Source organism: Phalacrocorax aristotelis, chromosome 6 (assembly GCF_949628215.1).
Source record: "Phalacrocorax aristotelis chromosome 6, bGulAri2.1, whole genome shotgun sequence".
NCBI classification, from domain to species: Eukaryota; Metazoa; Chordata; class Aves; order Suliformes; family Phalacrocoracidae; genus Phalacrocorax; species Phalacrocorax aristotelis.
In genome coordinates, this window is record NC_134281.1 from 51,748,933 (window position 1) to 51,774,241 (window position 25,309).

General features: G+C 55.8%; 2 protein-coding genes across 7 annotated transcripts in view; one reads left to right on the forward strand and one right to left on the reverse strand.

The window, feature by feature from the left end:
• Nucleotides 1-5,930: 5,930 nt before the first annotated feature.
• Nucleotides 5,931-8,934, forward strand: HYI (hydroxypyruvate isomerase (putative)). The gene is made up of 8 exons (XM_075097864.1): nucleotides 5,931-6,159; nucleotides 6,250-6,361; nucleotides 7,427-7,541; nucleotides 7,689-7,767; nucleotides 7,956-8,005; nucleotides 8,201-8,270; nucleotides 8,464-8,598; nucleotides 8,805-8,934. The coding sequence occupies exons 1-8, from the start codon at nucleotides 5,964-5,966 to the stop codon at nucleotides 8,891-8,893; spliced, it is 846 nt and encodes a 281-aa protein (XP_074953965.1). The 5' UTR covers nucleotides 5,931-5,963; the 3' UTR covers nucleotides 8,894-8,934.
• Nucleotides 8,935-9,535: 601 nt separating this feature from the next.
• SZT2 (SZT2 subunit of KICSTOR complex) overlaps nucleotides 9,536-25,309 on the reverse strand; it is a 59,128-nt gene continuing 43,354 nt past the window's right edge. For 2 of the 6 annotated variants that reach the window (XM_075097860.1, XM_075097858.1), the window contains exons 55-73: nucleotides 25,000-25,132; nucleotides 24,758-24,885; nucleotides 24,326-24,456; nucleotides 23,633-23,815; nucleotides 22,908-23,178; nucleotides 22,600-22,679; nucleotides 22,153-22,278; nucleotides 20,243-20,448; nucleotides 20,027-20,120; nucleotides 18,565-18,645; nucleotides 18,096-18,170; nucleotides 16,953-17,018; nucleotides 15,476-15,689; nucleotides 15,022-15,205; nucleotides 14,607-14,729; nucleotides 13,836-14,337; nucleotides 13,377-13,493; nucleotides 12,912-12,980; nucleotides 9,536-10,322 (exon numbers count right to left, since the gene is read on the reverse strand). In XM_075097860.1, the coding sequence (XP_074953961.1) occupies nucleotides 10,176-10,322; nucleotides 12,912-12,980; nucleotides 13,377-13,493; nucleotides 13,836-14,337; nucleotides 14,607-14,729; nucleotides 15,022-15,205; nucleotides 15,476-15,689; nucleotides 16,953-17,018; nucleotides 18,096-18,170; nucleotides 18,565-18,645; nucleotides 20,027-20,120; nucleotides 20,243-20,448; nucleotides 22,153-22,278; nucleotides 22,600-22,679; nucleotides 22,908-23,178; nucleotides 23,633-23,815; nucleotides 24,326-24,456; nucleotides 24,758-24,885; nucleotides 25,000-25,132 (2,930 nt within the window). In that variant the 3' untranslated portion in view covers nucleotides 9,536-10,175. The remainder of the gene's footprint in view (nucleotides 10,323-12,911; nucleotides 12,981-13,376; nucleotides 13,494-13,835; nucleotides 14,338-14,606; nucleotides 14,730-15,021; nucleotides 15,206-15,475; nucleotides 15,690-16,952; nucleotides 17,019-18,095; nucleotides 18,171-18,564; nucleotides 18,646-20,026; nucleotides 20,121-20,242; nucleotides 20,449-22,152; nucleotides 22,279-22,599; nucleotides 22,680-22,907; nucleotides 23,179-23,632; nucleotides 23,816-24,325; nucleotides 24,457-24,757; nucleotides 24,886-24,999; nucleotides 25,133-25,309) is intronic. The other 4 variants (XM_075097863.1, XM_075097862.1, XM_075097859.1 and 1 more) reach the window with 3 other exon arrangements.

Consider the following 25,309-nt stretch of genomic DNA (forward strand, 5'->3'; position numbering starts at 1 on the left):
TCCCAGCCTAGCTGCCCGCCCAGCTGGTTCAGCCCCATGTGTGCTGGTGCCAACAGCAGCTGGAATAATAAACACGGGTCAGGTTTGGGGAACCAGCTCTGAAACGGTGCTGGGAGGTGGCGGGTTTCCGTTTGGTCCCAGTCACGTGCTGCTGTGGGGACAGCCCTGCCCGCACTGGGAGGATGCTCCATCCACAGGGCACCTCTGCTCCGCTCTGGCCAGGGAGAGCCTTCTGAAGGAGACGGAGCTTGTTGCCTCCTTATTGATGGCTCCTTCCCTCCCGCTTGGCTGGGGAAGAGGCCTGCGGAATAAATCAGTGCAAGAGACAGATTATGGCAGCTAAAGACTCCAAATGAGATGATAATTGCCGTGGTAATGACAGCGAAGACCTGATGCTGCCGATAAGGAAACATCTCCGCTGCTCTTGGCTGGTGCCCAGCCAGGGGGTTGGCATAGGCTGAGGATGTCCCCCGGGACACCATGGCTGGGCAGCACTGCCCTCCCTTTGCCCACGGCAGGGTCCAGGTGCCCATGGCAGGTGCTGGGCCCTGCCGCATCCCCGCAGTGCCAGGGATGGGGACGCTGGGGGCCGGGCGAGGGGGCATGAGGCGGGCAGCCCTGGCGGGGCCGTTTTTCTGGTTCTCCCGCCGGCTGCATGTCAGCTCTAATTAGGCAAACTTCTGTATTCATTGTGAGCCCAGCCAGCAGAGAATTCCACAATTGAATTTTAATGCCCTAAAAACACATTACAATCAGCTTGATTAATTAAGAGATGGCTTAACACGGTGACCAGGCTGCAGAGGGCCATGCTCGGGAGGGGTGCCATGTGGGCTGGCTCCTACACCCCACGGCATGGGGCACGGGGCTGGAGTGTGCCAGGGCCAGCAGAGCCGGGGCTGGTCCCTGAGCCCTGTGGGGCTGCAGGAGGGGATGGGAGCCAGGGCCAGGCTGCACCCTGGGGGTGCCAGGCTGCAGGGGCCCCTGCTCCCCCAGCCAGGGGAGGGCTGAGCTCAGGCCTCGGGCACCTCGGCAGCCCTGGCTCAGCCGGGCAGGCAGTGCTGGGAGCATCCCCTTCCCTCCCAGGGCCTCGCTCTCCCCACCAGTGTGGCCATCAGGGCACTCCTGAGTGCCTGTTCCCTGCGTCCCTACCAAATCCCCGCTCTGGGTGCAGGGGCTGACACTGTGCTGTGCCACGTCATGAGCGGGGTGCTCCCGGGGCGACCCTGGTTGCTCTTGTTTGCGAGCGAGGACGAGCTGGTAGCCCTCTATTAATTTGTCTCTGCAGTGATTCCCTGGGGCACTGGCGATGCTGGCTAACAGGCTGCCGCCTCTCACAAGCCAGCTCTGCCCCTGCTCCCCAGGCCATTGCTTCCTATGACCCAGGCCGGCCCAGGTTCTGTCCCCGCACATGCTGCTGCTCGGGGTGGCCTCACCAGCCCACCAGGTGCTGTGGACTAAAGCATCCTGGGGGGACCCTTCCCCTGCATCCTGCTGTGGTCATCGGGAGGTGGGAGCAACCCCTGCAGAGCCTCGTTTGGCTGGATTTCACTGGGTACCCCTGAGATGGTTTTGCTGAAGCCCATCCTGCCACAGTGTAATGAATGGAAAAGGTGGGAAATCCATAACTGTGGTGTAAAGGAGAGGTTGCAACCAGCAGGACATAAATCAGAGGGAATGTGATAAAGGGAGTGTTTTGCCAGGAGGGGCCAGCAGTGGAGGGAGGGATGGTGACGGCATCGTAAGGCCGAAAGAAATCCTGGCAAGGTGATAAATCCTGCAGCCGCTGGAGCTGCTTGAGCGCTAATGATCATGCGAAAACGCCAACCACGTTTAACAAATATTTCTGCTCTGTATTTGGAGAGAAGCAGGACGACATGCTTGAATCATACAAGAGTGATGAAGCAGTCTATTAATTACTGCCGGGAATGTTAAACAACATCTGCCAGCTCAGCAGGCCCAGGCACCGCCCGCCCCAGCCTCCTCCAAGAGCTGGAGGAGAATCTGGTCTCCTCATTAATGTCCCATGAAATCTTGGAATAACGAGAAAATCCCGCTGGCTGATGGAGAGCCCACCCGCGCCTGGAGCTGCAGGGATGTGGGGGTGCCCGGTCCTCACCTCCTCCTCTTGGTTCTGATGGGATTTATATCACATTCCCACCCAGTTTGGTCCTCCCTGATGAAGAATAGCCATAAACTGGCAAAGGTTGGGCATTTTTTTCCCATAATATGATGTATAGATTTTCTTTCACCTGAGTGTTTTTGGAGGCTGTAAGAAAGTGAGGCCTGAGAGGGGAAATGTGCTCATTAAACATCCTGCAGAAATCGTCGTCACAGCTTTGGGAGGGGCTGGCGCCTTTCCCTGCATCTCCCATGTGCAGGCTGGTGCCTGGGACTGGAGGGACGGAGGGGATGGAGGGAGAGGAGCAGCAGAAGGAAGATGAGGAGGAAGAAGAAGAAGAAGAAGAGGAGGGGGAGGAGGAGGAGCAGGAGGCTCCCACTGGGCGGGGAGGACCCCACAGGACCAGGATAAGCCCTGGCTGCACAGCCCTGCTGTGCCCCATCATTAGCTGTCTGCAACCCAGGTCCTTCGTTTCAGGATGGGGAAACAGGCTGAGCAGCAACAGTGGCTGCGAAGGGCACAGCAGACTTTGATAATGGTAACAGGTGGCTCAGCAGCAGAAAGATGCTAATTAACAAATTATCTCTGCAAATTATGCATGGACCTGGCAGAGAAGGACCTGGTGGAGTGATGGATCCCACCAAGGAGTTCCCAGCGGGCACCAGGATTGGCATGTCCCTTTGGTGTCAGGTCCCTGAGCCAAACCCCCAGCAGTGCCCAGAGCCGTGAAAACAGCGAGGTCCAAGAAATTCGGGTGGGATTCCAGACAGGGAGGAGAGCTGGGGATACACGTGCAGCCAGCCAGGTTGCATCGCTCAGCAAAGCCTGCCCCAACATGGCTGGAGGAGCAGGGAGCTGGGAGAGATGCCCCAGCAGGGGCTGGGGGTGACAGGGCAGGCGACATGGCCACTGCAGGGACACACTGGCTGTGGGGACATGGGGTGGGGGGGAGGGGAGGGGGGGGGCTGGGTTGGTGCTGGGTCCCACTGGAGAGGCTTTTCATGTCTTGGTCCCTTTGCACCCAGAGGGGATGGGTTTGGGAGATACCATCTTTGGTGAAAAATCATGAGATTTAATACAAGCAAAGCTCTTGCAGCTGTCTCCACAAGATGTTGGGTCACACAGAGATTATTTTTCCCAGCCTTTTTCTGCACATAAAAAGGCTAAAATTTACTCACCTATAAAAGTCAAAAAACAAACATGGTTGCAAAATACTGGGGTGCTTTACAGCTAAGAAGAAAGCCAAGGGAGGAAGGGATGCCGAGGGGGCCTTCTCCCAGCCCCAGATCACCTCACACAGCCGTGGGGCGCAGGGGGAGCAGGAGAGGTCTGCGGGTGCACAGGAGGGTTGGGGGGGGTGTGATATGCCCCAGTGGGGTGGTGCCACTCAGGCATCTCAGCCCGCAGCATTTTGGCCGTCCTGGCCCCCGGGGTCCCAGCTCAGCCACTCAGGAGCCCAGGGACAGGTAGTTAAAATACAGAAATGTCAATTTAAATTAAAATGTGTTTCATAAAGAGGGAGAGAGATAAAACCTTCCCTGCAGCACAATGTGCTGGCGGATTTATGGGGTACTGGGAGGACTGGTGCCCCCCACTGTAGTGGGCTCTGGGCGGGGGCTGGCTCAGCTCTCGCTGCTGGCACTGCAGGGCACCCCAAGGCACTGTGCCAGATTGTGGGGGTCACCTGCTGCCTCCTCACCCTGGCCATCATAGAGGCCAGAGCCAGGTCTGCACTGAAATGTCAGCTCGGTAATAAAATGTGCAGGAGCTGTGTTTTCTTTGGGCCAATAAAACTACTGTGCGGCGGCAGGAATGCTCGGCACCCAGCTGCCCTCCCGTGCCAGCGCCCCACTGGGCCTCTCCCCACTTTCCTGATGGGAGACGGGGGCCAGTCTGACCCCGTGCTCATGCCAGCCCCCCCAAACAGGAGGTGCTGGGCGCAGGCCCCAGCGGCAGTGTGGCACACAGCTCCAGAGCTGCAAGTGGCATGGTGTGGAGTAAATCCACTGTGGCCTGTCAAGGTAAAGTGACAAAACACCAGCCTGCAACGCAGGAACTGCAGTTATAACATGAGAAAATCAATGGGATATATTACCAGAGGTATAAAGATGCCGTTAATTCTTCAGCACGGGGCCCAGTGGCTTGGCTTGCCGTTGGCAGGGCAGGTTTGCTGCAAGGGCTCCCCAAATTCCTCTCTTGCTGCCCAGGTCTCCCACATGCTGGGCTTGGCTGTGTTTATTCAAAGTGCACCCAGCAAAGGACTTCTGCTCCCGCCCGCCACCTCCTGGGCTTTGCCCCAGCGCGGTGCCCAGCCTCCAGCTGGGGAGCAGGCACCTTTCCAGCCCCACGGTGCAAGGACCCAGCAAGGCTGTACCCCCGGGCCAGGCAGGTCCCCCACCTCATTCTGGGACTTGCTGTGCCTGCCTGGCTCTGCCACTCACCTGCCCACCTGTTCTGAGCCCAGCGCGCTCAGGCACCCCTGGGTTTGACTGAAGGGGAAGAACAGCCCCAGTGCACGGTGGAGCAAAGCTGCAGAAAGATGCATGGAAGGCGCAGTGCTCCCCTGGCATGGCGGCTGCAGGCAGGGAGCAGCCTGTGTGCTGGGGTCACATGTGCTGGGACATGTGCACTAGGGGCACGTGTGCTGGGCACACAGATGCCACCCCCTGCACAGCTGTCCATCATCGGGGACAATTTGGATTATTACTGAGAAGTTGAGACAAGCTTCTTCTAATTGATTAATCAATAGCCTTAATTGAGTTGAGACTTTTTAATGGATAGCTTTGCTGCTGCTTTCCCCTTTGCTGGTGCTGCCCTGACCTCCTACCAAAAAACTCTTACTGTGGGTGGCCTCCACCAAGGCAGCACTGCCACTGGGGTCTCCCAGGCTGCTGTGAATTTCTGGGGCTTGCAGCAGGCCATGGGGCTGGGGGCTGCAGAGGGCTTCTGCCATGGTCACGGAGGAGCTGGAGCATGCAGGGCTCCCCAGGTGTGGGCAGGCAGGTGAGAGCCTCCAGAAACAGGCTCAGCACAAGGGGCCGCAACACGTCCATGGCACATCTGTTCCAGCCATGGCACACCGCCCTTGGGCAGCCACGGGCTAGACAGGACACACACCCCACCCGTGCAGCCTGCGAGCTGTGCCTGGGGGTGCACAGAGCACAGAGGACAGGGTCCGGGGCCGCGGGGCTGGTCACGGGCGCCGCAGAGGTCGGATTCCCACAGAGCAGAGACACAGCTCTGCAGAACTGGAAATGAACATTTTATGGTAAAATATGCAGAGCGTGGGACAAAAGAAGGAGCGTTTCTCGCATAATGAGACACTGTTAGAGACAAGCTCCCCAGGAAACCAATTAACACGGCGCTTTGTGCGTGTCAGGCCAACACCTGGCAAAACCAGCCTTCCCAGGGAGGAGACCAGCCCCGCCATGTGACGGCTGCCCCCAGCGCGCCCCTGTCCCGCAGCCCCTGTGATAACGACAGCAACCCCGCCTGTGTCACAGGCAGCATGGGGCCAGCTCTGCCTGCTGGGGTGCAGCGTGGGGCTGCTGAACTACACGGCCCCACGCACCGGCCTGGCCGTCGGTGTGCGCCGGCGCCATCACCGGGCAGAGTGATCCGGCCGGTGGAACCGGAGAGGCCACGCTTCAGCACTGCCCCAGCTGACGGGGGCTCGCTCACACCCGGGGGCCCCTCCCAGCAGCTCCACGGGTGGGTCCATGCCGCCCGGTGCCGCCGCTGCCCACGCGGGATGCTGCCCCGGCCCCGCCCCTACTCCGCATAGCCCCGCCCTCACCCCGTCCCGGCCCCGCCCCCTCCGGCCGGCCCCGCCCCGCCGCCCGCCATGTCGCTGCGGTTCTCGGCTAACCTGTCCTGGCTCTTCCCGGAGCTCCCGGCCCTCCCGGCGCGGCTGGAGGCGGCGGCCGCCGCCGGGTTCGGGGCGGCGGAGGCGGCCTGGCCGGCGGGGTGCCCGGCCCAGGCGCTGCGGGCCGCGGCGGAGCGGGCGGGGGTGCGGATCGTCCTCCTCAACACCCCTCCCGGTACCACCGCGTCCCGCGGGGCTGCGCGGGTGGGGGGCGCGGGGGGTGCCCCGGGACCCCGGTGCCGCTGACCCCGCCGCTCTCTCCTAGGGGACCAGGAGGCGGGTGAGATGGGGCTGGCGGCCGTGCCCGGGCGCCAGGCCGCCTTCCGCCAGGGCCTGGCCGCGGCCGCGCAGTACGCCCGGGCGGTGGGCTGCCCCAGGTAGGTGCGAGGCACGACCCGGCTCCCGCGGCGCCTCGGCTCCCCCCGGCACCAGCCCGCTCCACCTCTTCCTCGCCCTTTGCACCATCCCGCCGGGTCACGGAGCCTCTCCCGGGCAGCGTCTCCCGGCTCAGCTCCATGGGGCAGGAGACGGGTCCTCGCAGACCCCTGTGTGCGGGGCCGCAGGCTTAACGCGCTCACTAGGAGCAGCCCCGAAGCTGGTGGGCACTCTTCTCCAAACCGGTCCTTCCCTGTGGTGGCTCTTGTCTGCACCTCCGCACAACACTCCCCACCATAATCCTCCCTTTTTCCTCCCCATTTATACCAGTCATTTCCCCCCGGACACCAGAACAGTTGCTTTATTGAAGACCACACTAACCCCAGCACAGCAGAGACACTGTAAGAGATGCAATTAGCCTGGCATGACGTGGCCCTTTAATTCCATTTACTTTGCATAATTTTTTCCCTTAGAACCACAGTCCAAAGCCCTGTGGAGGGCATGGGCCAGGCAGGCCAGGGGTTGCCCAGACCCATTTGCACTTTCTGGTAACAGGCAGATGGAAAAGGTTTTTGTTTCTGCTGTATGCCTTCCCCAAATGGTCACGGAGGAGCCTTGCTCCTGCCCGGCCGTCGAGCTCTGCACGCAGCCTGGCGTAGCCCAGCACTGGCCACCGTCCCCTCCCTGCTCTAAGCCAGCAAGTGGTGAGATGAGACACCTGCTGGCCTTGGGACAGGCCCAGGAGCGAGACCCCAAGAAAGCTCCCGCCTTACGGTGGAAGAGCTGGAGGCAGCTGGCAAAGAGGGAAGAATCAAAGTTTGCAATGTGCCAGGCAAAAGGTTCAAAGATGCCCCTCTGCGTACTGAGGTGGGATGGTGTAGGTTTGCGTCCCTGCAGCTTGCTGGTGCCTGTCATACCTCCTGCACAGGAGATGGCTCCTCTTACCCCATTCTGTGTCTGCTTCCCCAGCCTCACCCTGTTTTCCATCAGCAAAGGAAGGTGTATGAGATCCCATGAGCAGTTTGGAGACCGGAGCTGCAGCCTGTGGCTGATCTCTGTGTCTGCAGGATCCACCTGATGGCTGGGCGGGTTCCCCTGGGCACCGACCGGGCAGCAGTGGCAGGCGAGATGGAAACCACCTTTATTGAGAATCTCAGATATGCTGCTGACCTCCTAGCTCAGGTAAGTGGGGAGTGGGTCCTGCTCCATGGATGCGGCTCTTAGGGTACCAAGGGTGGAGAATCCCCCAGCAGCCTGGTATGGGGAGAGAGCGCTTGCTGCTGCAAGGGGTGACAAGATGCTCCGCAGGGTGACATTACTGTGTTACAGGAAGACATGATTGGACTGGTGGAGCCTATTAACAACCGCATCACTGACCCTCGCTACTTTCTGAACACCCCGCACCAAGGTAAGGGAGACATCTCTCTCCAAAGTCTCCTTCAAGGGTGGAGAAGGATCCCCGAAGTCTGAAAAGCAGGAGGTTGCCTCACCTGGAGGGAGATGCTGAGGGAGCACAGCTGATGAACGGGAGTCTCAAGGCTTCACCATGAAGCTTCCAGCCTGGGGGTGACGGTCTTTCATTTCTTGCACCCTTAGCTGCTGCCATCCTGGAGAAAGTAGGACGGCCCAACCTGAAGCTGCAGCTGGTGAGTCCGCGTTGAAGATCTCCAGGGTCCACCCTCTACCAGGGAACCTTGTACAGGCCCACAGGGGAGTACCAGGGGCTGTGGGCTTGTTATCGCTTCCTGGGGGCATGAGGAGGGACAGGGACCATAGCACAGCCATCCTTGACTGCTCACTGCTGAACAGCTGCACCATCCATCTCCTCTCTTGCCCTACAGGACCTCTTTCACTGCCAAATCATGGATGGGAATTTGTCACGCAACCTGGAGACGTACTTCCCACTCATTGGTAACGCCCTGTGCTCAAACTGGCTCCTCTGTGGCCCTGGGGCTGGAGTGGCTTTGAGATGGGGCCCTATTGCCCCATGCTGTGCTGTGGCTGGCTGGGGACAAGGGTCTGCTCTTGGGACACCTTGGCCCATGTCTAGAGAAGGCTGCAGGCAGGGCTGCTTTAGGCAGAGCATCTCCCATTCCCTCCCTAGGTCATATCCAGGTTGCACAGGTGCCAGGGCGGCACGAGCCTGACAGCCTTGGGGAGTTGAACTTTCCCTACATCTTTGAGCTCCTGGAGTCCCTTGGCTATACTGGCTATGTGGGGTGCGAGTATGCTCCAAAAGGTGAGTGGGCCTGTGGGTGGTCCAAGCCCCCGTGGCAGATTGCAGCATGGACCAGTTGGCTGGGGACTATGCAAAGGCAGGCATGTCCTGGGGGTGGCAGGCAGTGGGCATCAGCATCCCTACCTAGGGGTGAGAGCCCTGCCCAGAGCAGCAACTGCTCCAGCTTGCCTGGGAGTGCCAGCAGGAGACCTTGTCTGTCACTGCAGGAGGCACTCTGGAAGGTCTGGGCTGGCTCCACTCGTACTGGGAGAGCCGAGGCCTGCAGCATGCTGGGACCAGCAAAGCGGCAGAGTAAGGAAAACACTGGAATAAAAGTCAAAGCAATGGCTTAACAGAGGAGCATGTCTGTCTCTATGACTTGGGGCAAAGTTAGGAGCATCTTTGTCTTGTGGCCCTTCCCCAGGCCCTGCTAGGCCACCCCAGTCAGTTGGACCCTCACCTACTCAAGCACCACCTGCAGCATGCCATATTTAGGATGGCTTGGGCACCACTGTAGGTGAGTTGAGGTACACAGGAGCACCTTTACCTCCGGTCTGCAGGGGTGTCCAGGGAGAGGTTTCCAGTCCCACCCTGCTGAGGGGAGCATTCACTCCTTGGGAAGAGTGCAAGTTTTCCCAGTCCAGCTCCAGCTGGTGCCTGGGGTTGTGAGGGCTCTGGGCTTCTAAGTCCTGCCATTCTCGAGGCTGCTGCCAGTGCCCAGCACTGACCGTGCAGCAGCTGGGCAAAGTGAAGCGAGCATCCCCCTTGCAGGCTGCCCGAACCCACATCTCAGGCGGGAGGCTACCTGCCCAGAGATACTTGGGGCTGACTGCCCTGCTGCTCCTGCTCCAGAGCAAGGAAGAGACTCCTCCCATGCAAAACAAGCCAGCCCTGCAGCCAGGGTTGCCTCTGCATCCCCTGTGGGAAGCTTTCCACATCCTAGGCTATGGCACGTGAGTGGGGATCTGGTTCAGTTTATTTCACAGATATATCAATAGCTTTAACATACATCTCCATAAAGCCTTCCCCTGGTCCAGTTCACCCTTCCTGTCCCATTTGGTGCTCTCCTGATGAAAGCAAAGGGCCAGAAGTTGGCAGCCTCACTGCCCAGAGGCCCGAAGTTCAGGAGTCTTTCCACCTAAAGCCAGAGCGCTGTGTGGTGCTGCCCTGTGCAGAAGACGTGCTGTGCGTGCTCCTCCCTGCCTTCCCGGCAGGCAGAACTCACCTGCAGATGCCAAAGCCATGTCCCTGACAGCCGCTCTGCCTCAGCCAAGCCACAGCAGCCAAGCTCCTGCCTGTGTGGTTCAGTTCAAGGTTGCTCAGTATCAAACCCACCAAAAACAGCACACCGAGGGCCTCACCAGTCAGCCAGCAAATGACAGGTACAGCTGGGGCTGAAGGCTAAGAGGAGGAGGCAGCCTGCCATTGCACATCCCCAGGCTCCTCAGTTCAGTACCCGTGCGTGCCGCTAGCAGCGCTGCCTGCGGTGCCAGAGCACAGGTCCACCCGCCGAGGCCTGTTCTTCCCTTTTGTCACCCACGGCACAGCCATGCCTAGAGGTCCGGTACGTGTCTCGCTCCAGGATGTGGGTGCCAGTCCTAGAGCAGGCCTGTCCAGAGGTTGAAGCAGGCAGTGTTGATAACTGACTCCAGGTGGTGATATGTGGACACAAGCTGTGGCAGAGGGCTCTCGCTGTTCTGGGGCTGCACTGGGAATGGCTCCCGGAAAACCACGGTGAGGCTCTGCTGAGAAGGAAGAGCAGGTCAGAGGATAGGACTGAGACAGCACTGTGCAGTCCCTAGCCCAGATGTGTGGGCACTTGCTTGTCCGTGCCAGGCAGACACTGCGAGAAGACTCAAAACGCCAACAGCACTAAGCTAGTGCCTCCTCCTGTGACAGAGCATGTTTGAGCCTCCTCCCAATTTTCCTGGTGGAAATTGAGTGCAAGGACATGCCCAACTCCCTCCGTACCAGCCCCCGTGCATCTGCAGTTATACCAACCCCAGCAGCCGCCTCAGGAGAGGAAGGGATCCTACTGCCTCCACAGTAATAGGGGCTTCCAGGGAAATTAGAGGGACATTTCTTCTAAGGCAAAGAGTAGGAGTGCAACAAATGAGGAAGGGGAGGAGATTAAACATAATAACTGCAATCCTGAAAATAAATGCTGGCTACCCCATTCTTATTAGTGACTGTACTGACAAGGCGGGGCAAGGGCAGAGGGGGGCAGAGAACAGGGTTCAGAAGAGAAGGTTGGAGGAGCTGAAGCACAAGAAAAACATGAGCAACTCAGCACACTGAGATCAGCATCATGGAGGCAAGACACGGGGACTGGATGCACTGAAACACAGCACATCTAGTAGCCTGGATCCCCTAACAAACTCATAAAGCCATCAGAACGGCTGTGTTACTGCAAAACAGCAAGTGAACCACCATCATTTAAGAGGGAAGAGAAAGTGATTTGTGAGCATAACTCTGACAGCGTGCAAGGCTTTAGAGGAGGCTTGGAGAGAAGGAGCCACAAAGGAAATGGAGCTCAGTGTTACCAAAGTGATGTGCTACCACTAGAGTTCTCTTTGATAAGGTAATATTTCCAGACAAAGGAATCATGGTATATCTTATCTGAGCTTCAGGAAGGATTTGATGTACTGCCACATGGGAAATTTAGGTAAGCTGAAAAGATAGGAATTAATGCAAAAATTATAAGGTGAAGATGGTAGTGCTGAAAGGGGAAGAGCAGGGTAGAGAGAGGTTACAAACAGAGCTCCTCCAGGACAGGTTTTGGGACTCATGTTGCCTAGTTCTTTAATGAATCTGGCACAAAGATGAGGAGCATGCTGATAAAATTTGAGGCACTAATACAAAAGAGGACTGGGAAAATGCAAAAAAAGCCTTAGAGGCTTTTGAGAGGCTACAGGAATGGGATGAATGTTAAGTGCAAAATACAAGGAGAAGGAACAAGAAGGACTCCTGTTTTAAGATGGAAGTTATTGGGAGAGGTGATGGACAGTCTGGATGTATCATATTAGTGACCACAAGATGACACTTTGACCAGTGAGACATGATTGTGAAAAGGTAAATACTACCCTAGGCTGTACCAAAAGGACTGGGCAGGGACAGAAAAGTCTTAGTGCAATCACAGAAGGCTCTCCTGAGACTCCTCAGGAATACCGGGTGCAGTCCTGGACACCTGTATTTACAAAGGCTGACCTGAGCCCTGAAGGGCTCTGAAAGACAATGAAGCCATTGGAGAAAGGAAAGTAGGCTTAAAAGCTCTGCTTGCTTAACACAGCAACATAGAGTTAGCAAAAATTCCACCTTCAGATGTGGAGGTGAATCTAGGGGACCAGGGAGGAAGCGGGTACCCGCACAACGAAGAGCGGTTTCAGCTCTGAGCTACCACTGGCATGAAGAGGATAGAACTGGCCGTGACAAAAGCTCCAGCACATAATGGGAAAGGTCTTCACCATCAGGTGGCAGGAGGCACTGAGCAGCCTTCCAGCAGGCACCACCTCTTCTGTCTCCTCTACCTGCTTTTAAGATGGATTGTGATTTATTTACAAAGGGATCAGATATGCTGCAGTCTCTGCAAAAGCCTCGCTGTAGACTGAGGCATCTTGTAGATCCCCTGCTCTCATGCGGAGCTGCATTCCCTGTGACCCATCCCGCACCCCTCCTGGGAGCACAGCTGAAAGCAGAGTATTTTTGCCCTCAAGTCCAGTGAAGGCCAAGGCCCGTGCAGGTTTGCTGGGACATTCACGGTGCAGGTCCCCTTCCTTTCTGCCCAGGCAGAAGAAGCCTGACCCACCAGCAGCACTGGTGATCCCTCCCAGCCAGACCCAGTGTGCTTTGGCTTTGGACTGAATACAGAAGGACTCTTTAGCCTGGAACGAGAGACAACTGAGAGCACGATGCAAAAGCAACCCTGTGAAGGAAAAGGGACTCAACTGCTCATCATTTTCCAATACAAGAACAAAGGGCATCACATGAAAAAAGCAGAAGGAGGTTCAAAAACAAGCCAAGGAAGGTAGCCCTTCATCTAGATTCTAATTGCATCATGGAGCAGCATGTCAGGGGAAATCATGGATGCCACAAATTAACTAAAGGAAATAAAGCTCAGAGGGCTGTTAAATAAATGCAAAGACCACCTCTAGCTCAGGAGACGCCTGGGCCACAGTTTGTCAGATGCTGAGACAGTAATTGGGAAAGGTGTTAACAAGCTTCTTGACTTGCTCTTCTTCTTCCCATGGGCACCTGCCCTTGACAACTGCTGGATGAATCTAGACAGACTCCTGGCCTGAGCCAATATAACTGCTCTTCCATTCCCAAGTTCTTACCGTCTTTCCTGAATGGGAATCCAGAAACACAAGAACGAAGCAATCCGTGAATTTCTGGTTGAGCACAACCTGCCAAGAGAACCACAGCACACATTGCAAAGGAGAGAGCACAAACCCCAGGACAGGGGTACAAACAACACACACCCACAGATGTGCTGATGTGCAGGACAAGTGGCACGATAGAGCCGTTAAGTTGCAAGTCTGCCTGGCTCACCATGGGGCTACACATGGCACGAGGCTCTGGCTGTGAAGAGTGTCCTGCCTGCGCGGGGGCAGACAGACACTGCTGTGTACCACAGGAGCACACACCTCATGTTGCACCAGTAGCAGAGTGGAGAGAAACATCATGACAGTGCCCACATTGTCCTGACAGCATGTGCCAGGCTCACGCTGCAAGAAGCCACAGCAGGCAGGGGCCCTGGACAGGGGAAAGAGGCTGCAGGTTGGTGACAGGCTGGGACTTACCAGGTACTGGGTGCCAGTTTCAGCGTTGTGGAAGTGCCGACAGCTCTGGGGAAAGCGGCTCAACAGCACTTTGATGAGGCTCTGGTACCAGGAGACTGTCATGGTGAGGAAGCATCCCTGCAGGCATGGAAAAGGGCTGATTTCATCCTCCTTCTAGCCATTGCACCAGCAGCCATAATATTACAGCAGCCTTCAGATGCCCAACCACATGCATCCATCACAGCCCACTGAGGAACTCTAGTCCAGACCTATCCACTCGGGGATCCTCGGGGTCCACTCTCCACAAACGGGTCCATGCAGCTCCCCGCTTCCCCTGCCAGCTATAAGCTATGTTCCTGCCTTTATCTTCCCACCAAGCAGGAAAAGATGTGCCCTGCAGGCCCTTCACCCAGCACCGCACTCCCTCCCCAGAGCAAAACAGTGGCTGCCTTGCACCGTGACTCCATCCCGGCTGCTCACCAGCTGGGGGTCGACATCAGCAATGGATTTCCCATGCACGGCATCGAGCAGCTCCTCCAGCTCCACCAGTGAGAGCTTGCCCAGCTTCAGCTTGTCAGAAGCCAGAGGCTCCAGGAGGAAGAGGCGCTTCCAGAGGTTGTCCCTGCGGCAGTGGCACTTGGCCAGCTGCACCATGCTGCTGAGCTGCTTCTGGGCTGAGGCCACCTCAGAGGCCAGCAAGGGGAAGAGCGGCGAGGTGTAGAAGAGCCCAGGCCCCAGTTTGACTTGCGTGCCCCCCGCGTAGAACTCGCTGCTGTCCTCCACATCCTGCCACAACTCTCGCTCTGCTGGCTGCTGCCGCCCCAGGCTTGTCTCCGGCTCTGCTGCCTCCCATGCCGCCCGGCCCACCACAGGCTCCAGCACTTCCCGCTGCAAGCGTGGCAGCTTCTTGAAGCGTCGCATATCGGCCGTGAGCCGGGGGAAGAGCTCCCGCTGGCTAGTCATGATGACATAGAAACGCAAGCTAAAAGCAAGGAGACACTTGTGATCTGGAGAAAGGCTGCTCCCTTCTCAGCTGGTCTGCAGATGACCCGTGGGCCTCTTTGTGCCTGCCAGTAAGGGTGCTTCTCTGCCCAGACAAGGGCAGATGCCACACTGCCCAGTTCCCTGCAAGGATCCTCCCCAGATGGCACCAAACCTGCCTGTGATGTCCCAGACAGAGCCAGTCCCTCCAAGAGCCCTCCTCCCCAGCCAGAAAGCTTGGTGACATGTCTTTGGGCCCCCAGTGCTCACCGGAGCATGCGTCTCTCTGCCTCACTCTGCTCCTCAAACGGTGCTGCACTGTGACACACCAGGAGGGACACATCAAAGTCATCGTGATGACGCAGACCTTCAGAGTCCTTGTAGGATCCCGAGCTGGGAGAAAAATCACATCAGTATGAGGGGGACCTCACCTGGTTCCCCCAGAGCTGTTGGTCACAACAGAACTATTGGGCATGGGGAATTCAACAATCCTCAGAAGTGCTATGGGAGATGTCAAATGCATGTGCACACATGCACAGCACCCCTGTTGGCCACCTCAGAAAAGCTGGGTGGAACTGCTGCCTGGCACCATGTAGAACAGTCAGCTTTGCTGGCACCTTGGGCAGCGTCGCAGGGCAGCCAGCAACCTCCAGCAGCTCCAGGAACTTGCAGCAGATGCACTCACCTGTTCCAAATGGAGACCAGTGCATATTCGTTCTGCTCTGTGCCTGGTGTCCCCTTCTTGCTGTCACTGCCCGTGGCCGGCCGGGCCATGCGTAGGGGTTTCATGTGGTACGTGTTGGCATGGTCAGCGATGTAGTTGTACAGCTGGTGTGCAGTGATCATGTTAGTGGGCAGAGCCAGCATGCCTAGTGGAAGAACGCACACTGCCATCACTATTGCTGAGTGCTTCTTAACTGTGCAGAGCAGTGTCCTACAAACTGCTCTGGGGGACAGAGCTCTAGAGCACAATAGGGCAGCAAGGACTTCCCCTGGAGCTGGGCCCCTCATGTTGCCCTCTCCCTCTCACCTCCCCAGATACTCCAAAGGTCAGGTTTGTTTGTAAAGGACTTGGAAACCTTTTGCCAAGATATGGGCTGGTGATCAACCCCAGACTGATCACATGTTGAGCTACATACCTTGGAAAACGTGGTTGCGGCCAAATTTGGGGATGTCAGGGTGGTGGGCAATGAAATCCTCCAGGAAGCTGGTGAGATGATAACCCTGGCGGAGAGTCATGTGGGAACCCAGCAGATACTGATGGACTATACGTAAGTGGAAGTCATAGCTGAATGAATGCACGTGCATGAGGTCCCGCACCTTGTCACACTCCTCTGTGAAGAGCATAGAGAGCTGTGGAGGAACAGGGAGTCAAGGCAGGAATGTTACCAGGCGCCTCACACCCTCCTGCAATGCCCTGCTGACAGCAAGGTACGGCAGAGCCAGTGCACCCACCCCTGCCCCGACACCAGAGCAGGATGCAATCGAGAAGCTGTGTGCATGTTGCAAATAGGAGACCTGCAGGCCTGGCCCCAAGGGATCCAGCTTGGTGGCACCTTCCACACTTAACCCCACTCCTGGTTCCCAGTAGCAGCACAGACTGATGAGCACAGCCTCTGTTTTGGCATGAGGTTCAACCCTGCCCTTGAGCTGAACGCCATGTGGCTGTGAAGGAGGACAAGGCCTGCTTTCAGCTGAATGCTCTTCTGCACTGCCTAGTCCCTGACTGGGTACAAGACACGCTGGGGCTGGGGCCCCAGCAAATTCTGGATCTACAGGCAAAGACTGACCCTCTGAATGTGCCCTGAAGGCAGGGGGCAACACAGGGGCCTGTGGGGAGTGGCTGGACCCATATATGGGTGACAGCAGAGCTGCTATTGCCCTGTGCTTAGTAACTATTAGGGACCCAGGCTGGCTGCTGGGAAACCAGATGCAGTGGTGGCTGGTGTGTCACAGCTGTGCCCAAAGGGAGGGCCCCTCTGGCACACGGCCATCACCTCTGCCCAGTGGGCTAGTCCTTCACTGAGGCAGCACCAGCCTTCGCACACACACCCCCCTAGCCCCGCGCCCACCACAGCTGCAGCTATTGTGCCAGGGGACTGAGTTGGTGAAGGTTTCAGCCTTGCCCTCATGCCACGAGCCCACAGTTTTAATGTCTTTTGTCTCTCTGACACCTTTGGGCATGTTGACCCACACCACAATCCCTTGGTTTAAGAAGGGGCAAGCAGGGAAAACCAGCAGGCAGCAGGCACTGGCATGAGAACAGGCTGCCCTCACTCTGCACCACCCACATTGCTGCTGCCGTGAGCCAGAGGGCAACCCGCACAGCCAGGACGAGCCTATAGCCCTGCCCCAGGAAAGGCAGGGCAAAGAAAGAGCAAGAAACACAAGGCAATGCCCCCATGCTAGCACCTGGGGCCCACCCCATCCTCCTCCCAAGCTGTGCTGCCCTCTGTGGTATGTACTGCTGTGGAAGACACTGGCACAGGAGGCAAGAGACAGCTCCCGCAGCTGGGCCCTGGGGCAGGAAGGGTGGAAGCACAGCTAGTGGGAGGTTCAGCCCTGCACTGGCAGGTCCTGCCATGCCCAGCATGGCAGTCGGAGGAGAGGACATACCGCAGACTCAGAGACGGAGCTGGGTCCCATGCAGCTCTTGCTGCGAGCTCTGGCTGTAAGAGTGCCCTGATGGAGAGAGATGCACAGCCAGTGGGAAGAGGGACAAGGCACTGCCCAGCCCTGTTCCTGCGTCCAGCCTGTCCTTCACAGGCCCAGGGTGGGGACAAGGGGAGAGAAGGGGCAGAGGAGCCCAACTGTCCCATCTGGGGGAATTCTGGGCTAGTTCCAGCATGTGGGAAGGCTGGCCAGGCCCCTGCAGCAAGCCCCATGTCTCTCACCTGCAGCTCCCAGGACCATCCCTCCCGCTGCAAAATCAGACAAAGTCTTTTTCAAGTCAGCCAGAGAGAGAGCCTGGATGTTCCCTGCAATGCCAGCTGCAGCCTGGTAACCGTACCCTGTGCATGTGCAGGCTTCCCAGGAAAGGCTCTGCAAACCCTCATGTAAGGCCCTGGCAGGCTCTAAGCTTAGGAGAGCCACTCTTGGCATATGTAAGACACAGCCTTGCTACAGAGCCACCTTGGAAAGGACAGTCATGCACACCTCCTGCCTCAGATAGGCTGGGGCTGGCCAGCCTCTAGACAGCCACCCCAGTGCCCTGGGGACAGGCAGGAGACACCCTGACACATCAAAACAGAAGGGAGCTGGCAACCCCAAGGCGCTGTAGAGCAAGGCATAGAGGTATCAAGAACCAGGGCTCATGGTGCAGAAAGTTATCTCCTCTGGCAAAGGGCAGTCATCCATGCTCACAGATTCCTGTTCCTATTATGCTTCCCTTTTGTTCCAAGGGAAGCAGAGAGCTTCTGGCTTTCCATGCACTGACTTTCCCTGGAGCAGTCATCTTTGCAAGAACCACTCCTATTCCTCCCCAGCCTGCTCCATCTTGCGCCCCAAGCTAGGACAAGAGTCATCCTCTTGCTGAACCTCCCACCTCCTTTCACTGCACTCCAGATCTGCTCAGGCAGCAGGCTGTGGAGGGCACATGGCTGCAAAAGGCTCTGCGCTGTTCTGCTTTTCCAGAAGGAGGGAACAGAGGTCTCCAGAACTTGCTGCACCTGAAATGTCCACTCTGTCCCAGAGATCACTGCCTCTCCTGAAGCAGCCCCTGGCCCTAAGAAGCACCGGCTGTGCCTGCAAAGCCATTACCTGGGAGTTCACAGACTGGCCCATGGGGATCCGTGAGCACTCCAGTGCGTACTGCTTCACACAGAAGTAATAGCCCTGGAGGAGAGAGCACATAAGCACAGCTCAGGCCTTGAGCCTCTCCAGGGAAGAACAGTCCTCCTGCTTCACCCTCTGAGCTGGGTCCCAGTCACTCTTGCTCCATGTTTTGTCTCCCCTCCTGTCTGAACCAAGCCAGCCCAGCCAATGCATGGCTGAGCACAGAGCACCCTACCTGGTGCTGAGCCCCTACATCCTTTATTAGCCCCCCTCCAGGCATCTCTTACTGCTCTGAGCCCTGCAGAACCACCCCTAGATGATCTACAGTCCTGCAGGACCATGGAAGAGGCAGGACAACAAAGGAAGAATCACATGTCCCTGCTACCTCTCCTCATCACTCAGTTTGTCACCTCTGAAGACTGTCCCTGAAACTTTGTTTCTTGTTCTTTCTTACCTGGAAGGCCAACTCCATCAGCACAATCCCACCTGGAAGAGCTCTCTGTAGATGATAGGTGGCAACAGCAGGGCTTGTGCTCTGGGAAGAGAAGGACAAAGCTGGAGAGGCTCTCTGGCACAGGACAGCAGCCCGCATACAAGAGTGTGAGGCTGCCACAAGGCTCTGTGGCAGAGGTGGAAATAGAGGAGCCTCATCAACTGAGCACTCTCACTGGAGGGAGGAGAGCAGACATGACAGAGCTGAAAAGAATTCCAACAAACCTAATGAACAGTCATCAAGAGAGCACACCTGACACACTGCTCCCTTTGCCTCCTGCTTGCTCTGGACAGGGTGTCTCTAGAGTTTGAGGACACTGTGAGCTGAGCAGTGATGCTGCCCACAAAACCTCGCTCCCACCTCTCCCTGCTGAGCGCTCCCCAGACCATCACATCTGCCTGACACAGCAGCTATCAGAGGCATCCAGTTTGGACTCAGAGCTTAGCTGATGGCAAATTCACTTGCCCCCTGACAAGTTGTTCCAGTGGATTGCTCTCTCCTCATTTTAACTGCAAGGTGTTGTCTTGCCCACAACCCTGTACCAACATCAGCCAAAGGCAGGTGCCAGGAAAGTGTCAGAAAAGGGTAAGCAAATGCTATGTGCTCTCATCATCCCTGGGCCACAGCTGGTTTCTGCCTATTCAGCAACTCAGATGCATGCCTCTTCCAGGTACTTACCTATTCTCTCTTGTAAGCTCTTTGTGTTCACAAAACCTTTTGATAAAGACCACTGTTAGCTGCTGCACAAAGAAACATTCCCTTTTGCTTTGAAACTGGCTCCCAATACTTTCATTTGATGGTGTCCAGGCGTTGTATCAAATAAGACAGCAACAAGTCAATCTCTTTCCAAGCTAGCTGTGATTTGGTAAAGCTCTGTCCTGTCCCTCCCTAGTTGCCACTTCTTTAAAAATGAAAAGCCTCAGCCTGATCAGCCCACTCTTGCAGTAGAGCCATTCTAGGTTTATCTTCTCTGATCTCCAACTTCAACATTCACCTCACTTTAACTAAAGATCCTTCTGCCTCAGAATTGCCCTTCACCACAGATGCTGAGGCTTCTCTGACAGGTAGACCTCCTGAATCACACCCAAAGGCAGCTGTACTGGCCCCAGGTCACCCTGTTCCTCTTCTGAGCCTCCTCCAAGTTGTTGCCCTCCTTTTGAGATTTGCCCTGGTTCCACCCAGTCCCAGGAAGGGGCTGCAGGAAGACATGCAGGAGGGCAAGGAGGTCCCATCTGACCCAACATCCCAAAGACGGTGTAGTCTAGACAGACTCTTTTTTTTTTTTTTTTTTTTTTTTCTTCAGTGCTTCTCTACTTTCTCACATCCTTTCTGTCTGAAACCAATTCAAAAGCCAACCAGAACTGCCCCACTCCACAGCCTGACTTCCATCCCAGTTCCACCTCTCTAACAGACATGCACTCACCTTTGGACTCCCCTCTGCTTTTGGCTTCGTGTAGGAAAAGGACCCTCTCCCCTCCACACCCATTGCTGCCAGAGCTCGGATCCGACTTGTACTACTAGGAATGACAGAAGAGAGAGCCTTTAGCAGGGGAGCCAACGTCTCCTGTTGTGTCAAACCAGGGCACAGTTCACTGTGTTGGCCCTTCTCCAACAACAGGGTTCCCAGAATGTCACTGACCTGCGAGTGGTGGGTGAGGGTGGTCGCACCTGGACCAGAATGAACCCCATGCTCTGCAGGTACTGGATGTATTGCTGCAAGAAGGCATTGCACATCTCCTGCAGCCAGGGCTCCTCCTTCACCTTGCAGGGCAGCGCTTCCGCCGAGTCACAGCTGTGGCTGCGGTCTCTCCCTGAAGCTGTTGAGTCATTTGAGCGGTGTCGCTTCTGGAAGAGAAAGTAATTTCCTAAGGAGACCTGCTGCATCTGGCCCCAGCAGGTGACACTTGCTGGGACACCACCAGCTGCTGTGGTTGAGCAGAGGGCAGATCTCCCACTGCCAGAGGGCACTGACAGCTGGTTCCTGAAACACTGTCCTAGTGCATGTGCTGAAACACAAGATGCAAATTTTACCCAGCCATGGACTGCCCTAGCAGCACTTCAACAGTTTGCAGGAAAAGGTGCCCTGGTAGAAGGCGATAATTCACATCTCCCCCTGCAGAATGGGTTCCACAAAGTTTTAGAGGCTCACAACTGGTTCATGCAAGGCTCAACAGAGCTTCAGCTCATATTGCCATGGTAAGAGTCCAATCCCCTTATCAATCCTGCTGACTTCTCAGGATTTACTAGTTCAGTAGCACTGAATAGGAATAGTGTTTCCTTTTAACCATTTTCAGTTTTCCTTTTGGTGTCTTGAATACTCCTTGTCTTTGTGTTGTGAGAGACTGAGGTTTCTTTTCTTGATCTCTCTAATTCAAGCCTGTGGCTCTTTTACATATTTCTCTCTGCCCTTTCATTCACCTACCCCAGGAGCAGCCTCTTTACCTGGGGTCTCTCTGGCCTTTTCTGAGTCTATCTAGTTCAGTGCCTTTGCCACAAGATGCTTGGTCTCACACTTACTCTCCAGACAAAGACATTAATATACTAGTATTTTAGAAATGTTTTGGAATATTACCTGTAATACTAACACCCCTTCCTGATATACTCTAAACAGTTTGCCTTTTGTATGCAGCTGTTCAGGAATTGAAGAAATCCACTGAGCTGTCTGCTCTGTACAGGCTCTACAGTTAGTGTACAATATAGGAGGAGTTCAAATTTCTCTCCACATTGTGCTCTGTTTTACTGGGAACCAGGTTCCATCTCCCACAATACCTCTCATTTCACAGGCTACTCAGGTCCCTCTCAAGTTCCTTGAAGTCTTTTTCTGAACAGCCACACAGCATTGAAAAGCTTGGCATCTCACATGTACAGCAATAAATGATCTGGAGATACAGAACCCAATACACAACCTTGAAACCCCTGCTGCCAGGCTCTTCAAATTGAATAACTGATTTTCATTTTGCTCTGTTCCAAAAACAAAGTGAAGTTTTCGTTCTGTGATGATACTTTTCCTTTCTCTTGTGAATGCTCAATTTCTGTAGCAATCTCTGTTTAAAGACCCTGTCAGAATCTTTTTGACATTTAGATAAATTACAACAGCTTATCCTTCCCTTCTGACACACATACAGACCATGAACAGCCAGTGCGGGAACTACACTGTTTAGTCTGTTAGGTTGCAACCTGCTCAGGATTCAGCTGGTTTGCTTTCAATTGTTCTAGCTATTTGCTGGGTCCAGGCAAGGTTTACCAGGTCTGGATGCTGAATGCATAAGTGAAGTTCTGCTTCCTCAACAAATCAGTACCAGATTGCAGCACTCTCTGATGGCTTTGCTAGACTCAGCACTGAATTCCCTAGGTAAAAAACGGAAGTCAGTTTTCCCCAAGGATGTTGTGGCTGCAGGAGAAAGGCTTTGAGAACCCAAGGGTTTCCTCAGTCTCCATCTTACAGGGTGCAAATGCATCCTGTAATGCAGGGGTCAGAGCAGCCCTGTCTTGCGAAAAGATCGCTAAGCTATGCTTTGCACCAGCGCACTGGCGCTTGCTGACACGCACCTTTCCCTCTACTTTGCCCTGCTGGTCAGTCTGGATCTGTTGCCGGAAGACCGGGTCAAAGAGCAAAGGGGTAGCACAGTAGTGAACCAGGCGTGATGACTGCTTCAGGGTCTCCAGGTCTGCCAGCTGCACAGCAAAAGAAGAACATGGTTAGAGCACACACTCCTCATCAAGCCTGGGAACAAGCTGTCCGCAACACCGCGCTGCCGTTCAAGTGGGGATCAAACTCTAGAGGGAACCTCCTGCTTTACCACCTTTCCGGTGCTAGACAGTGAGGCCCTATTCCCAAGTCTGGTGCTAGGGCCCACCAACCCACTGCCAAACATCATCCCTGACATATATCCTGCTCCGAGTTCCAGTGCTCCCCTTTGCTATAGGCAAGCTGGTGCTCCCAGTCTGCTTTAAGAAGGCCCTGCCTGCCACCAACCCGCCAGGGCTGCAACTCACACTGATAGGCATGTTGGACTGCGCTGATCTCTGCTGCCAGGTAACAAAGAGATTCTCAATCTTCATCTGCTTCTCCAGTTCTGGAGGAAAGAGAGCAGCCACAAGAGTATCAAGCCACAGCCCCAAGTATTGCCACCCCTCTTCACTCCCACCCTGCTCAGGCCATAACCCATCCCCTCACAGCACCCTGGCAGGAGCAGCTGAAAACTGTCCCCTCTGCCAGAACTCTTGTTCTGCTTTTTCTGAGCTCCTTTTCTAGGAGCGAGGTGATTAGGCAAGCTCCTGTGACATCAGGCCCCTTGCTTTACCTTTCCTCTCCATGCTCTTGATTTCCAGGAACTGGGCCCCATGCCGAGACACAGGGTCAAAAGGTCCCAACTCAGGCCCATGGGTTATGCGCTTGATGGTGGTAACATCCCGCAGAGCTTCGTCAAAGGGCACCACATCGGGGTGGAAGTGCAGAGATGGTAGGCTGCGGGCAGAGCTGCTCAGCCGGCCTTGTTCCTTGCTAGGTGGGGGGCTGGAGCTCCGGATCAGCGCATCCACCTCCAAAGTGGAGTTCAGGAAAGGATTTGGCTCCTAAGCAAGCAGACACAGTCATGAAAGCCTCCTTATAGCCAGCCTTGGAGAAAAGACCCACAAGAACAGAGTCAGCCCATGTTTGGCCATCTGCAGACACATCTGTTGGCCTATTCCATCACCAGTCCTGAGGAGTGCAGGACCTAATTGGCTCAGCATAGCCCTAATGTGCATTGGGAAGCCCCTTCCCCAGCCTCCTCCACCCTTAATAATCTAGTCACAGATAAGCACTGCCAACAGCAGAAGCTGCTTCCCTTTCCACTTCTGGCTGTCTCCAAGAGCAGATGGCAACAGCCTGGCTAGATGTGGCCACAGTCGGACATGTAAGCACCCAGGGATGCCTTGCCAACTGGCACACAAAAGCACAGAACTGTCTGCTACTTCATCAGACTCTCAAGCTGCCAAGGCCCCTCCTGAAGAGAAAAGGACTGCCCTGCCCAGCAGGGTGCCCTACCTGCTTGCTGTCCTCATGCCACGGTGTGTCCATGAAGCAGTGGTGGTGGAAGAGTCCCAGCTTCTGGCTGACCAGGCAGTGCACAATGTGGGACCGGGCATTCTGCCACTGCAGCAGGCGAGTAAGTGAGCAGTTCAGGTTGGCCCCGAGGTCTGGGGACCAGTTGTAGGTGTAGAGTGTCAGCTGGAGTGAGAGGAGAAGGAAGGCTGAAGGACTGCTCAGAGAGGGCCTGCATGGTGACATGAGCTGCTGCAGGTGCTCTGGGTTGTACTTGCTGCAGCTCCAGCCAGTTTCAAATCGCAAGGCTGAGACAGCGAGCGTGGCAATAACTCATTCACAGCACCCCCATTAACAGCCACAGCAGTGGTGGAGGTACTCACACTGGCAGCACAAGTGCCCAGCCTGATGTGGATCTTGTTGCGGGGAGGAAAAGGACAATTATAGTCCACAGTGGGGCAGCTGAAGTCAGAGACAGTGAGGGCTCTGCCCCCACTATGCTCCCCACGGTGCTGCAGGCAATCCCCAGCTCTGCTTGCAGCACGAGCAGAGATGTCCTGCACAGCTGCTTTGGAGGGCTCCTGCCTACAGAAGGTTGGTGACCTGCAGAGGCACTCTTCCTTCTCTTTCTAGCCCTGGGCCAGTTGGGAACAGCTTGGCTTTCAGGAGACAACATCACACAGGTATCATTGCTACCTTTTTGTCGATGATCTCCATGAAGAGGAACCTTTGCCGAGGTGCCAGGTCTCGTCCAACAAGGCTTGGGTCAGAGCCTCTCTCTGCTGAACTGAATTCCATAGCCTCGAAACGCTGGAGCCCTTTGTGAGCTGGAAGTTGCCAGAGTTACAACCCTCACACCAGTTCATCCCACTCTTACATCCCATATGCCATTAAGGTGGCACGACAGAACGTTGTGCCACAGTACCGCTCAACTTGTCTTGAAATAAGCAGTTACAAGCAAATTTGAGAATAAAGGTCTCAGGAGCTGAAAACAGACAACCTCCAACCAACTGTGCCCACATCTAGGCAGAAGCCGTTTGTCCCAGCAAAGACGGGAGCCCTGCTCACACACCTCCCACCCTAAGCGCCGCTGGCACACAGCCCTGTGGACCCTGGCTAGGCACTCACCCTGTTCTGTGCTGCAACGCCACTGCTGGAAGTTACGTCCCAGCAGGATGAAGTGTCTGATGGCTGCAGGGCGAGGGCTGGTGCTCTGGCCAGGTTTATAGGGCAGGAAGGCGGTGCTCCGATGGTAGCTGCCAAGAAGAGCACCAGAGGCAGCTGACAAGTAGAGCCATGGGAGTAGAGGCTGGCACAGCTGATGAGCATTTGCTGGTGCCAAACAGCTCCCTACGAACCGCGTAACTCACCAGATCTGCTCAAACACCTTGACAGTGGTGTCACTCGCCAGAGTAGTGACCAGGCTCACCACTTCCACCAGGATGGAGGACAGGAGGAAGCGGGACACAATCTCTGCTGACCACTGCTGCACCGATGGGCACCCTGCATGGAAAAAGTACTGTAGGACAAGGTACCAAGCTGCCCCAGAGCCAAGCCCTGCACGCCTGGGCAACTGGAGAGGGCTAAGGGAGCCCAGAGCAGGCCACGTTCCTGCCTTGCCAGGGACTGAGACAGGCAGAGCCAGAAAACAAGGACTTTATATGGAGGAGGAGAAGACAA